Genomic DNA, 13,956 nt, shown 5'->3' with positions numbered 1-13,956 from the left:
TTATCTTCAGCTCACTTTTTATGATTAGGAATATGGGCGGCCTTATGAGATTAATATGACAGGATATGTGTCGATTTCAGCACTGAATCTAATCTTTATTTTAATTCTACAGGAGGCTCTCTGTGCCAAGACGCTTAACTTCAGTCACGTTATGGATCTGGTGACTAAAGTTACAAATCTCATCCGAGGAGGGAATAGGTCTCTCAGTCACAGGAGGTTTGTAGCTTTTTTGGATGAAGTGAGCGCGGCGTATGGGGATTTACAAATGCACACCGAGATTAGATGGATGAGCCAAGGAAAGTGTCTGGAGCGTTTTTTTTGCGTTGCGCACCGAAATTCCTGTGTTTTTGGAGGACAGTGTTCGAGGCGATACAAGTGCCTACACCCGAAAACTCAAAGACACAGAGTTTCTTTGCGATATGGCCTTCCTTACGGACGTTACCTCACACCTCAATCACCTGAACACACAGTTACAGGGCGAGGCCAAACTATATCCGACCTTTACGCACACATGAATGCATTTCGGCGTAAATTAGAGCTTTTCAAAGAAGGATTTTCATCCAATCGTCAAAATTTGGCAAACTTTCCCGCTTGTGAAGAGATGCGGAGAGATGTCCCTGAATACGATAACATTTTTCACAAATACAGAGCCGACATCGAAACACTGCAGCAGCAGCTTAAGCTCCGCTTCCATGATTTCCACGCCATGCAGGCACGAATAGCGTTATTCACTGACCCCCTCTCTGCTGCTGTCAGCGAGCAACCCTCCGAGTTGCAGCTTGAACTCTGCGAAATTCAGTCAGACCCGTTTTTTCAAGCAAAGCGCAGTGAGAGGGGAGTTTCATTTTGGAGCTTACTACCAGAGTCCCGCTTTCCACTTCTCAGGGATTTTGCACTGTCAATGGCCAGCATGTTTGGGAGCACGTACATTTGCGAGAGCAGCTTCTCCACAATGAAACATATAAAGTCGAAAGAGAGAAACAGGATCAGCGATGACGTTCTGTTTCAGCTCATGAGGATTGGCTGCACTAACATTGACATTGACATCCAGTCTATTGTACGCCAGCAGGAGAAACCCAAGTAACCTAAAATGTTTTTTTAAAGAGCCCAACATGTTTGTACTGGAATAATAATAAAAAAAAATGTTTGCCACAGTAATGTGTTTTTGTTTGTTTATGTTAAAAGTTAATTCATGAAAAGAAGCAGAAAAAAAAAATTTGAATATGGACATGCAGGTTGATTCACTAAGCAGAGTCTGTAATACAGACATACATACATATGTTTTCTTCTAAAATGGTACCTCTAATTTTCCAATATCCCATTGGTGGAAGTGCACGGTCACATTTGGCCCTCTGATAGCGACGATAAAATATTTGTGGCCCTCACTATCATCAAAGTTGCCCATCCCTGATCTAGGGTCTGTGTTCTGCTCTGGAGGGACATATTCAAAACCTCCAACTCCCCTGTGATCTCCAAAGCACACACAAGACCAAGGACAACGTTTTCCTGCTGAAATGTCTCATACAGCCCCTGTGCCTTACTAGCCGCATCAGACTCACTCACTGCCATCTCAGCCAAAGCCTTGATTATGCACTCGTACTGGTTTAGCACAGTGCGGACCGTCCACCTTGTTGGACACAGAGGTCTTATAGTGTGACATGGACCCTCATCCTCCTCAGACCTTGCAATTCATTTAAATATGTCCTTCAGTTTCCCTGACTGCCCAAACAACACTCCCAACTCATTGACCCAATCCAGAGAATTCCGGATACATATTGAGGCAGTACAGGACCTCTCTGTAATTAGGTTAACACAGTGGGCAGCACAATGAACATAGGGAGCCAGAGGTTGTATTTTTCTTACAATGGCCTGTGCTCCATTGTATTTGCCAGCCATATTTGTGGCCCCATCGTATGCTTGGCCATGCAACCCAGTGATAGGCAAGTTTAGGCACTGCAAAACATCCACTACTTTTGCTAGATTTTCTCCTGTTGTCAAAGAAACCTCATAAAGACCAATAAATTATTCACGAGGGATTCAATCCATGTCAACACTGCCTCTTGCTCTTTTCCAGACACTTCTCATGTCCCATACATCATCACAGAGTACTGCAGGTGTGGAAGTGATCTGATGTTTTCAACTATTTCACGTATGATAACGCTGCTGAACAAAGTCAGGATTTCATTTTCAACCATAGCTGAAGTATACATCCTTTCTACCACCTGCCAACCACTTGGTTAGAGAGGGGTCATCCTCTGATTTGTACTTCAGAACCTGTTCAAAATTTCCCTCACCACATTCATGGCCCCTAAAAGGTAAGCCCTGCCTAGCCAACAGCACCAATGATTTTGAGCACCAATGATTCTGATCTTCATAGATGTGCGTTGTCATGGCTGTCTCATCAGATATCTCATGCACAGTAAATCGCTCAAGGGCTTTTTTCCAATTTTTAAACCCAGGTGAAATGAATGCTGAATCAGCATTCTTGGCAAGAGGTGATGTCTCAGAGTTAAAGGCTTTGGAGCAGTAAAAGCACAATACACCCTCAACACCAGGACTCACATGGAGCCATGGAAATTTCTGGTACCACTGAGTTTGAAAATTCAGAGTATATTTGGGCAAGGACTGTTTAGCAATTCATTTTGGATCTGGTTGATTGGGCTTACTGAACTGATGGCGAGTAACAGCCACGTCTGAGTTCTCTGCTCCTCTCTCTACCATTTCCTCTCCACTCTGACCTCTCCCTCTCTCTGTTCTTCTTGTCTTCCTGCTTCTTGTCTGTCTGCTTCTGGTCTGCCTTCTGGTCTGCCTTCTGGTCTGCCTGCTTCATGTCTGGCTGCTTCTTGTCTGTCTGCTTCTTGTCTGCCCGCTTCGTGTCTGCCTTTTCCTCCCTCTTCATCTATGTCTTCCTCACTCCTGGCCACATCCTCACATACACCCTAATCAAAACGTTTGAAATGAAATTGTGAATTTGATATCAACACACCAGATACACGCGTGCACCTGGGATGGAAATAAGCACCACCCATGACACAAACACACACACACATGGCCTCTCTTCCTTCATAGACCTCTTTCACAAACTGTAACATTCATTCCATTGCTCACCTGTGAACCTTCCTGTGATCTCTCTGAAACTGATGCCTCCAGCAACTTCCTCTCCTAAACAAGGGTGCAGTGGTAAAGGAATAGGGTCAAACAGTTACAGCTGTGGCACTAGCAAACCTCAGAGAATATTGAAAAGTAATATCATGAAATAAATGCAAACAATATCTAATGGTAATAGGCTACTGTTGTTTAATGGCAACATTTTTCAACTTTCAGCTTTCAACTTCACTTACAGGATTTCTCTTGAAAAAGGTGTCAAGCGTCTCCTGCCTCTTTCTTTTCTGCATCTTAATGATACTGTGAGACAAAAATACAGTGGTAAGCCTGATAGTGACATGGGTCTGATAGGACTTTTTGCTTACTTGCGCCCTGAAAAGGGGAGATATAAAAAATATATATATGTAAAAAAAAGCCCACACAAAGCTTTTTCTCTGGTGGTATAAATAATGTAACAATTTACTGTTTTTAAACATTAAAATAATATACACTTTTCTTTCATAGTTCTTCAACAGCTATGCAAACAATGTCATAATTTCTCACTTTTTTCTCCTCAACAGGTACAATCAAACACAACAGGTAAGTATCCACAAAAGTATTCAGCTAATCAACAAACAATGGTTGCCACCTTGTTACACTTGTGGTGTTCCCGGTCAAAAATAACAGGCCTACAAAAAATACCTTATAAATCACTTGTTATGCTATATTACACTTAGCCTGGGTTTCCCCATACTGCCTTTGCGCAGCATGATTTTTTTCACGCTGCTAGGCAGTCTGGATACCATGGACCAAATTTTCGCCTCAGCGAGGGGACCAATCACAGAACGGGGAGGGAACATCAAGACGATGACGACGTCTATGCGACACACCGAAGCAGTTTGTTTATACCTGGATCAAACATGGCAGCAGACGCGAAGTTACCTTTCGATGCAGCCTTGGATATTGTTCTAAGTAGTTTAGAACGCAAATAAATCTCTGACCCATCGTCTTCTTCCTCGTCTAATTTCATTCGCTCTACATACGTCATCTGGTATAATTGAAACGATTGGCTATGAGCTACGTACAGGCACATTTGATAAACATTCGTAGCACCCAATAAACGGCTCTGGGCATTCGTAAACCACGCCTCAAATACGAGAAAATGAACATGTTAATTTTCTCGTATTTGAGGCGTGGTTTACGAATGCCAGGCTATATTACACCAGCACCCAATACTGGATTTCATCTTTTTGTCAACTTGTCAATTATGACTGGTTTTACATTTCTATTTGCATCTGATTAATTGTAGGCCTCATTTATCTGAGAGTGGGCATCTCATATTTTGAGAAAAATATATATATTTTTGAATAATTTTGAAAAAATAATATAAATAATATAAATAATATTTTTGAAATATTAAATAAAATATGAAGAAAATTGGCAACTGTTGATTACACTAGTCTGCTTTTATTTTTCACCAGGAAGTTTTTTTTTTTTTGAAAACCTTTTTTTTTTTGTACAATATGGCACATAATCACACTTCTGGTGTTACCGGTCAAAAATGACAGGCCTACAAAAAATAGCTTATAAATCACTTGCTATGCTATATTATCACCCAATGTTGGATTCAATCTTTTTGTCAACTTGTTCTCTTTCAATTAGGACTGGTTTTATATTTATATTTGCATCTGATTAATCGTAGGCCTCATTTATCTGAGAGTGGGCATCTCATTTTTTGAGTAAAAAAAAACACATTATTTGTGAATAATTTTCACAAAAAAAAAAAAAAAAAAAAGTGCACTGTTGATACTAGTCTACTTTAATGTTTCACCAGGAATTGTGTTTAAAAAAAACAAGGAATTTTGTTTAGAAAAACTTTTATTTTGTACAAAATGGCACAGAGTTACACTTCTAAAAATCTTCTTTACATTTCTACTGAAGAAAAAAAAGACATCTATATCTTGGATCGCCTGGGTCAGTAGATTAACAGCATTTTCATTTTTGGGGTGGACTATCCATTTAATGTTAATCAAACGATCCCATTGCTCTTGACTGAATCACGTTTGCAACTTTAATGAGAATCAATATATACTTAATTTAAACAGCGAAGAAGACTATGCAGTGTTTTTTGGTACATTGGACTACTTTATACAATTTATGTGGTAACCTATTTCGCTTGTCTAGTGCTTGAAGTTTTCAGGTAGGTCGATTTCATTTGTATCGTTGTTTTATTGTATTTTTCTTGTGTTTTGTGTGTGTGTGTGTGTGTGTGTGTGTGTGTGTGTGTGTGTGTGTGTGTGTGTGTGTGTGTGTGTGTGTGTGTTTGTTTGTGTGTGTAATTATCATGATACCATCATATATTATCATGAAATAAAATTACTCATATCGTGATATAAGATTTTGGTCATATTGCCCACCCCTATATACTTACCACTCATTAGTCAGCCCTCAAAAAAGTCACAACCAAATGATCGCATCAGGCTTGAGCAGAAACACGTGAGGTACTGCCAGAGTATTTGCCAGATTTATCTTGGATGAGTATTACTCTGAAATGATCTATTTCCTGACTGCATACTACATACAATAAAGCTTTCATTTCATTTTAATTTATTTGCACTCTTGATCTTGTAGAAGAGACAGACATGCCTGAGCCTGCTGTGTTGGATTTATGGAGGACAAGGTATTGATTGAACTCACTGTACTGGAGCAGAAGCTCTATCAAAAGGTTAAAGGTCAGAGAGGTGAGGGGAATGAACCATAGGTTATCTCATCCTTCCCTCTGTTGTGCAACCCAAAACATGGCTTGTAATTACTACCACCACTGATACATTTAGCCAAATTTGCTTTGATGAGTTTGATTCTACTGTAAATCCATTTGTGTTAAATTACCTGCTACATTACGTTAAATGTATGTAAATAATAATAATAATAATAATAAAAAAAGTAAAAAATACATTTAAAATAATAAGAATTTAATAAGCTCAAAATTGCAGTTTTTTTCCAGACAGCATTATGTTGAGACCAGTATTGAGAAATGCATGTATTATGGTTTTGGTTGCTCTTTATTTTAAAGTACGTGCACTTTACAGTGTACTTACCCATGAAAGTACTGATTAGTGTAAGGTAATGGGTTAAGGTTAGGTTTAGGGGTATGTAAAGTACAATAAGTTGTATGTACATGCGAAACAGAAATTTATTGTGAAATAAAGTGCTGATGACACACTTGATTACAATCAAATCAACATTTATTGCAGTTTACAATAAGATCTACACAAAGATTAGCAGCCTTACGCAGAGGGCTGGCAAGTTATGGGTGGAGTAAGATCTCACACAGTAGGATCGGTGATCTTGCCCATGAAGAGGATGCTCTTGGTGCTGTCCTCTACAATCAGAACAAGGAAAGGTCGGCTGAGCACCACGGTGTCTGGTAGGGACATGGGCATTATTTCTATTGTGGTTGCAGCTGCTGCCTCTGTGCCCTTCTCGTCCACGCTGAGGACTGCCTGATGGACAACCTGGAGATTGGGTTCAAAATGTGAACATGACTCTCAAGAGTTTTCAAATTCTTTAGGTCTATCAACCATTGGTGGTGCTTCAAAAGGTAAAAATAAGTCCACACATACCTGTGACACCTTGACTTTGACTTCTTCTGTGATCCCGGATAAATCTGCTGCGTCACCGAATGCATCAGTTATTCCCATCTCCTTCAGAATGTCGTCCAGTTTGGAAGTTGCAGAGATGGAGAATTTGGGCATAAACAGGTCCACAGAACTGAAGGGGATAAATGTAAAATATGGTATATCAGCTACTATGGCAAGTTCCCAAATATCTTGTGTAACTAAACAACCATCAACCTTCAGGTCAGAAGTCAACTAGTACATGAATTTAAATCTGGATGTATCGATGGTATTACCTTCTGAAGAGTTTTTCGTGCCAGCTCTTAATATGGTGTCTGCAGATGGATTCTTCCATCTCCTTCATCTTCCCATCCTCAGGAAGAACGATCATCATGGAAGTATTGCCTTTGTAAGGCACCATCATGACCGTAGTTTGGTTGATAGGGTCTTGATAAATGTCATAGCGGCCGGTTCTTTTCATCATGTCAACTTGCACGGTGGTGTCCTTGTCCACTTTGAAGTCAGCTTTGTGGGTCAGTGTTGCATCAAATGGCTTGTCCCATTTGCCTATCAAGACAAATTGCAAGAACTTCAGGTCAGCCTCAACCAAGACTTTTCAAAGATCAAATAAATGATTATTACAGGAATATCTCTGAACGAAAGAAGTTTATTTAGTACCTCTGAAGTACATATAGGTAATCAGCATCATCGCCGTATCTGAGTCCAGACCCTTCACCATGCTGGTTATCTTGTCATGGGTTTTTTTGGCGATGAACTTGTTAATCTCCTCTTCAGCAATTTCAGGCTTGGAGAAGTCAACGCTAAAGGCTTCACTCTTGTAGTAGTGCTGGGCATCCTTCAGGAACTTGTCCACCACCTTGAAGCCTTCTCTGATGGCCACACCAGCTCCTGCCTCCAGCTGCATGGCGTCCTGGCTGTGGCCCAGCATGTGGAGCAAGTGCTCATAACCCTCATCGACCTGCTCAGGCTTCAACCCACCATAACCCAGACTGCTGTATATCTGTGAATGAGTGCTGCCCTTGGCACCTAGAGCCAGCATGCTCAAAGCCATTGAGATCCCGACCGGGGAGAAGAAAATGTTCTTGCCCTGGGCATCAGGATGGAATGCAAGTTTCTTGTAGAGAGAGAAGGCGAAGTCAGCGTTGTGGGGAGAAAGCAGGTGGCAGGCATCGCTGGACCCCTCGTGGCTGGGGTGGGGTTCATCCTTCCCATGGTGGAGATGGTGGTGGTGATCGGGTGTGTGGCCCCCATGGTCGTGACCTTCGTGGGGTGCAGCCCAGGCCGTTACTACCAGCAGGGCAGCAATCGCACAGCAATAAATCTTTCCCCACATTGTATCCACTTGTTTTATGAACAGAGGGCACAGCATTGTACAAACTTTGTGATTTTTACATTACATTTTTTTTACGAAAATTCCAAAGAGTAGCTATTTAAAATTCTGGTAAAATCATAGCACTTTAAGCAAACCAGTTGTAACTTACCATCAAAGTCCTCTTCACAGGAGACTGTTCAGATGGAGTGGAGTCAATTTATAGTCCTTCAAGCATCAGCCGAGTAACATTTTCAAACATTAACCTGTTTCCACCCCCGTTCTGTGGACGCAATCACTCATGATTAGCTGTTGCTCTGTATTTAGTGATGCAACACAGTTTTAGACTTCTGTGTCAGGGGTTTTCAGTACCTACTTAAAATGTGTTGATGGGATTTAGATTTAAAAAGTAGTCAATCAGCAAAGTAAGATTGATATGACTGCCTTCCTCTCAGAATACTGTGATATCTTATGCCTTTTTTTTTTCTGTGATGGTCAATTGAAGCACAGCTCTACAATTAGCTGTCCATAATAAGTAGTTTCTCTTATTTAGGTTTTAAACAAATTAAAAAAATTAAAAATACGTTATTTACTGTTTACGCTGCAATTAAACATTTTATGTATTTGCATGTTCTGTTTATTTTGGGGGGAAAAAGGTTCCTATAACACGACTCAGTAATGGTTTATTCATACATTGTTATTATTATTATTATACGCTCTTTTTATTGGGCTTTCATCCATAATCAGTTCACTACATACAGAGCTTGCAGAGAGTGACACAATCAATCAACCAGTGATATACTGTACTCTGATAGGAGGGTGCTTAAAATGAATACACTCACAAGAGTCAACACCAGATCGTTCACCTTTGATGGCTGTGTACAATTGGCTGATTCACATTGAGTGAACACCATGCTTCTCAAGGGTCTCTGAAGTATAAGTTTTTTTTTCCAAAGCAAACTTTGGAAGTCGGATCTCTGCAAACCTGTCAAAGGGGGAAAGAAAATCAATGTCTTAGACAGTGTGGAATGTCACTTTCTCTCCATTTTATTGGCATGTTTACAACAGTTGAATTCAGAATGAAGCTTCTTGAGCTTGGTGTTTACAGAGCTGCAATTGGCCACAAACAGAATGTCTGGCTTAAGACAGCTTCTTCTGAACTGGATCAGATTGAATAATTCAGTGTGGTCCAAAAGCCTGAGACTGGTGTGAGAAAGTTTTTTTTTCATTATAAATTACATTATCATCATAACACATTGAATGAGAGTCAAAAACAAGAATTTCTGTATTTCCTAGTATTTGATATGTATCCATTTGCTTTTATGGCAGCTGCACTTGTACAGAGGCTGTAGACTGATTGTTCTTGTTCTCATAACTTTTCTTGTGTGAAAAACACTCTGTCACTCAAACCACCGCAAACCATTTAATTCAACCATTGCATCTATCAATTAAATATTTTGATCATAAAACAAGACAAAAATAATAATGTTGGGCTTCTATACACTCAGGCTACAAACTCCCAAACTAACTCCACAAGTTTGTTTAAAACTTAATAATCATGCAGATGATACAGCATGATTTGAGAATGATCAAAAGAGCATATTGTGTTTCAATGGAAGCAAAGATGTGTGACCAATTGACCCAATTGATGTGTTGCCAATATCCTTGTTTGATCATTGACCTGAAAATAGAGATCATTCAATTTATATCATAACATTTATTTAATCTTTGATCTCAGCAATGGAAGTGAATCAATCAAAACTAACTTCAGCTGGACAATAGCTTTTCTCCTAATGTTGTTGTAAAGCCTAAACAATCTGTTACGGTTACTTCTATTATAACTGTAAAGCTGCTTTGAAACAATCCAGTCTGTTAAAAGCGCTTTATGACCAGAAGGTGATTTGACTTGAATTTAATGTAAATTTTTTAAAATCTACAAAATCTATTTATCTTCTTCTTTCAATGTTATACTGGCAGTTGGCAAAGGAGCTTTTGTTGATTTGCCGCCACCAAATGGACTGAAGTGTTGTTGTTGTTGTTTCTTTAAAATGCACATTATCACGAATATATGTTTTCTTTGTCATTATGGGGTATGTAATGTTTATTGATGTAATACTAATAAGTGGTCTGAATACTTTAAATGCACTGTATAACAAACAATATAAAATAGTGACTGCTATATTTCGATGAATTAATTTATATATTTTAATCTAGAGCCACATTTAAATCTTGTTGTAAATTCTGACTATCATAATACTGAGTAAGAGCTGTAAGTGTCTTCTTTAGGTTATGGATGACCAGGAATAAGTGACCTCCACAGAGGCCTCTGTGAAGTTGAGAAGCCCATTCATCAAACCTTATTGAGATCAGGTCATGTGAGATTCTCCATATCTTCACAAGGGCAAAGGACAGTCCAACTGAGGAGAAACAATGATTTTCCCTCTGCTTATCCCTGCTATAAGCAGCAAACAAACCAAAGACAAGGTTATTCTAGAGCACTAGGGCATCAATAGTAGCTTCCAACACCATTTAGCGCCTGCATCTCTCAGGCTTGTCCAATTCCCCTGGAGAAGTGAGAATTAGCAGCTTTACACATCTCTTGATAACTCACTGCTGCACAAAAACCACAGTTGGGGGTACGCGTAACTGTCCAAACTCCTCTTTGGATCGTTTTCCAAGGGAAATGTTGAAATATTGACATTGATTAGCGGCCCTGACCTTGACAGTAAACAAACACATTCTCAGAAGTTGTTGGCTCTCTGTAGAGAGGGCACAAATCTCATCCAGCCCACGCTTAGTCGTACATATTTGAACAGTTTGGCCTGTTTTATCTTCTCCAGATCCACACACACACACATATAACGGTTTTATTGCTGGGACGAACTGAAAATCACTTTATTGGTGCATGTAAACATTTGTTATAAATTGCAATGTGTATACATCTGATAAAGTGTTAAATATTTCCACTGTTCTAATGAGATTATTAAGTGGGGCCTCCATAAAATTTAGCTTCAATAATGAAGCATTCAACTGTCAAATGATAGAATGAAGCTAAACAAACTCTTGCCACTACCTGACATTACTATCTTCTGTCAAAATAAATATTTGAATCATTTTATTTTTTAATGCTTTTCAATTTTGTACAATATTATAGATGTCAGATTAACATTCACATATTCATCAAAAAATATCATGGAACCAATTTCACATAAACAAAAACAAAAGGAGAAAAAAAGAAAAATTATATTAACTCTTTCCCCACAATTGACAGAATTGTTTTTATTTTATTTTTTTTATCAAAGGCTGGCAACTTTAAAAAAAAAATCTGGTGGGTAAAGAGTTGAAAATAAATAACACTGAAACTTGTTGCTCATGTCACATAGAAAGACAGTTATGTAGATATACAAAGGTACAGCAGCAAAAAGGCAATATTTATAGTGCTGCAGGAATGAGTTTAAAACTCAAAAACAAGTTATTTTCTGCAATAATCCAAAAGCCAGTGGTAAAAATTCTATTGGCTTTTTGTTAAGGGAACCAATGTGATACTAACTTCTGGGCTGGCCTGCAAAATAACGCCATCCCTTAAGCACTCTATTTCTAAAAGTCATGCAAAACTAAATTATGACTTTTTGTTGAAAGTTTAAACACTCTTTAAAGGTCCCCTGACATTTTTTTTAACATTAATATGAGTTCCCCTAGCCTATATATGGTCCCCCAGTGGCTATACATTTCAATCGGTGTAAACCGAGCTTTGGCTATTTTTCTCTTCTCTACTGCAGCTCAGACGCGCTGATCTTAAATCTCCTCCTTATGACATCATACGGAGGAAAGGTTACCTCCCCTTTCTCTGCTTTGCCCGCCCAGAGAATTTGGCTCGCTCATGAGAAAATGAGCTAGGAAGTACGAACGCGCGAGCGCGATTTGAGTTTTTCCTCGAGAGATATCATGGCTTGCAAACGAGCGAAGCATGGCAGTTGATCAGTGTTCGGTAGACTTGTAGTCGAGACCGCCTAAACCGAGACCAAGACACTACCAAGACCAGATGGTATCGAGACCAAGACAAGACCAAGACCAAGACCAAGACAGACCAAGTCGAGACCAAGACCAAGTCGAGACCAAGACCGAGACCAAGTCGAGACCGGAGGGGAAAAAAACATTAGTGTTGAAGCTAAGCAATAACTTGTCAAATGTTGTTTTGCATTTGCCTGCCTATCTCTGCTGATTTCGAAGTCTCCAAATGAATCCATTCTGCAACTTTTAAATACATAATTATATTCAAAAACGAAATTATAGGCTTAAGTGCAGGATCCGAAAGTTGGTCGTTTTTGTCGCTATGGTTACACACACACACACACACACACACACACACACACACCGTTGGCGGTGCGCTCAAAGTCATCTGTCAGTTGTGCAGTTACCCAAAATCTCCTGAATGATGGTAAAACCCATCATGTCACTGATATGTGTTTTACTAAATATTAATATATCAAAAACTGTACATGATATGTGTTTTTTAAATCAAGTGATCAAAGTGCTCGTTGCCGCTGCGATCAGTGGCGCGGATACAGTGTTTTCTCGCGTGGCTCGCGCGCACCGCACTGTCTTCACCCGGACGCGCGCTTCAATACGTTGCGGATATCGTCGTGGATATTGTAGTATTGTATTGCTCAATCCCCTGACCACTATGTCGGTCTGAGACAGCGAGACCTAGACAAGACCGAGAGGTCCGAGACCAAGACAAGACCGAGACCAAAGACCGTCAAGGCCGTGACAAGACCGAGACCACGTAAAAGTGGTCTCGAGACCAAGACCGGTCTCGAGACATACATCACTAGTGTTCGGATGTACAAATGAACACAAAGGTATTTTTTAGTTCCTTCATCCGAGCCTTTGAAGAAACAATGGATTAATTGTATTGTATTTTCTCTGGAAATGCGCCGACACAACTTCCCAAAGTTTTGTATGGTCCAAACATTTCACCGACGACTGTTTCCTCAACTTAGGCCAATACAGAGCTGGCCTCGATGAACGTCTGAAAATAAATCGATCGCGCTACCAAGCAACAATTTCTGATGTGAAGCCTAATTGTTCAAGTTCAGACAGGTAATCTTTCTCTCAAAATCGTTCAATACGGTTTATGCATAAGTCAAGCCAGTGACTAAAATATCAACTTCACATCGTTTCTTTTAGTAGGATGAAAATAATGGTATTTAATCTGTGAACAAATTATACAGAAAGCGGTCAAAAGAACAATCTTTCCACACAGCGCGAGTTTATCTGACATCTCGTTATGAAATCAATGATGCACGTTACACTGCACAACGAAGCTCTTACTGTATCATCGTGTTTGCATTGGTGAAAGCATTAGAGAGAGTGCAGAAACTGCGTTGCAATGATAAGATCTTCATGCTCGCGATCAACAGACTGTCATCTGCTTGCTCAATGCTCATCAAGGCAACATTTTATGTGATGGGAATAGATCTAAAAACTTCTCACGATTCGTTAATCTCGATAGCTGCAATATTAAAAACGTATAATAGCTGTAGTAAAAGTATTCGAGAGAGTTTCACATGTAATATGTAGCTATTTCATATGCAAGCATGTCAGCCAATCACAGCAGTGGCCGGTTAACACTGAATCCCACAACAGACACGCCCCTTCAAACAGAGCGTTCAAATCAGAGGCTAAAATCAGGCTAGGAAAAATGCCTTTTATTTCTAAATTATGACTATTTTTGATCTAAAAAACATACTAACATTATAAGGGCAACCCAGGAAACATTATAAAAAAATAAAATAACCCCACGTCAGGGGACCTTTAAGACCTTTGACATGCTCTCGCAATGTGATACTGACAATCCACATAGTCTACTATAAGTCTGTAACTCTTTAACTGTAAATCCTGTATGTGATCTAAAACCCACTT

At 39.5% G+C, this 13,956-nt stretch overlaps 1 protein-coding gene and 1 long non-coding RNA gene across 2 annotated transcripts; both read right to left on the bottom strand.

The window, feature by feature from the left end:
* Positions 1-6,311: 6,311 nt before the first annotated feature.
* LOC130096081 (alpha-1-antitrypsin homolog) lies at positions 6,312-8,077 on the bottom strand. The gene is made up of 4 exons (XM_056262722.1): positions 7,380-8,077; positions 6,998-7,268; positions 6,708-6,855; positions 6,312-6,599 (listed from the first exon to the last, which is right to left on the bottom strand). The coding sequence occupies exons 1-4, from the start codon at positions 8,053-8,055 to the stop codon at positions 6,411-6,413; spliced, it is 1,284 nt and encodes a 427-aa protein (XP_056118697.1). The 5' UTR covers positions 8,056-8,077; the 3' UTR covers positions 6,312-6,410.
* Positions 8,078-11,304: 3,227 nt separating this feature from the next.
* LOC130096080 (uncharacterized) lies at positions 11,305-13,945 on the bottom strand. Its single transcript, XR_008808172.1, has 2 exons — positions 13,847-13,945; positions 11,305-11,680 (listed from the first exon to the last, which is right to left on the bottom strand). It is a non-coding gene; the product is annotated as an uncharacterized LOC130096080 (long non-coding RNA).
* Positions 13,946-13,956: the final 11 nt, after the last annotated feature.

Source organism: Rhinichthys klamathensis, unplaced genomic scaffold (genome assembly GCF_029890125.1).
Source record: "Rhinichthys klamathensis goyatoka isolate OS25496 unplaced genomic scaffold, OSU_Roscu_1.1 h1tg000196l_1, whole genome shotgun sequence".
Taxonomy (NCBI): domain Eukaryota; kingdom Metazoa; phylum Chordata; class Actinopteri; order Cypriniformes; family Leuciscidae; genus Rhinichthys; species Rhinichthys klamathensis.
The sequence above is the reverse complement of the archived record's forward strand: the minus strand, read 5'-3'. Positions and strand labels throughout refer to the sequence as shown.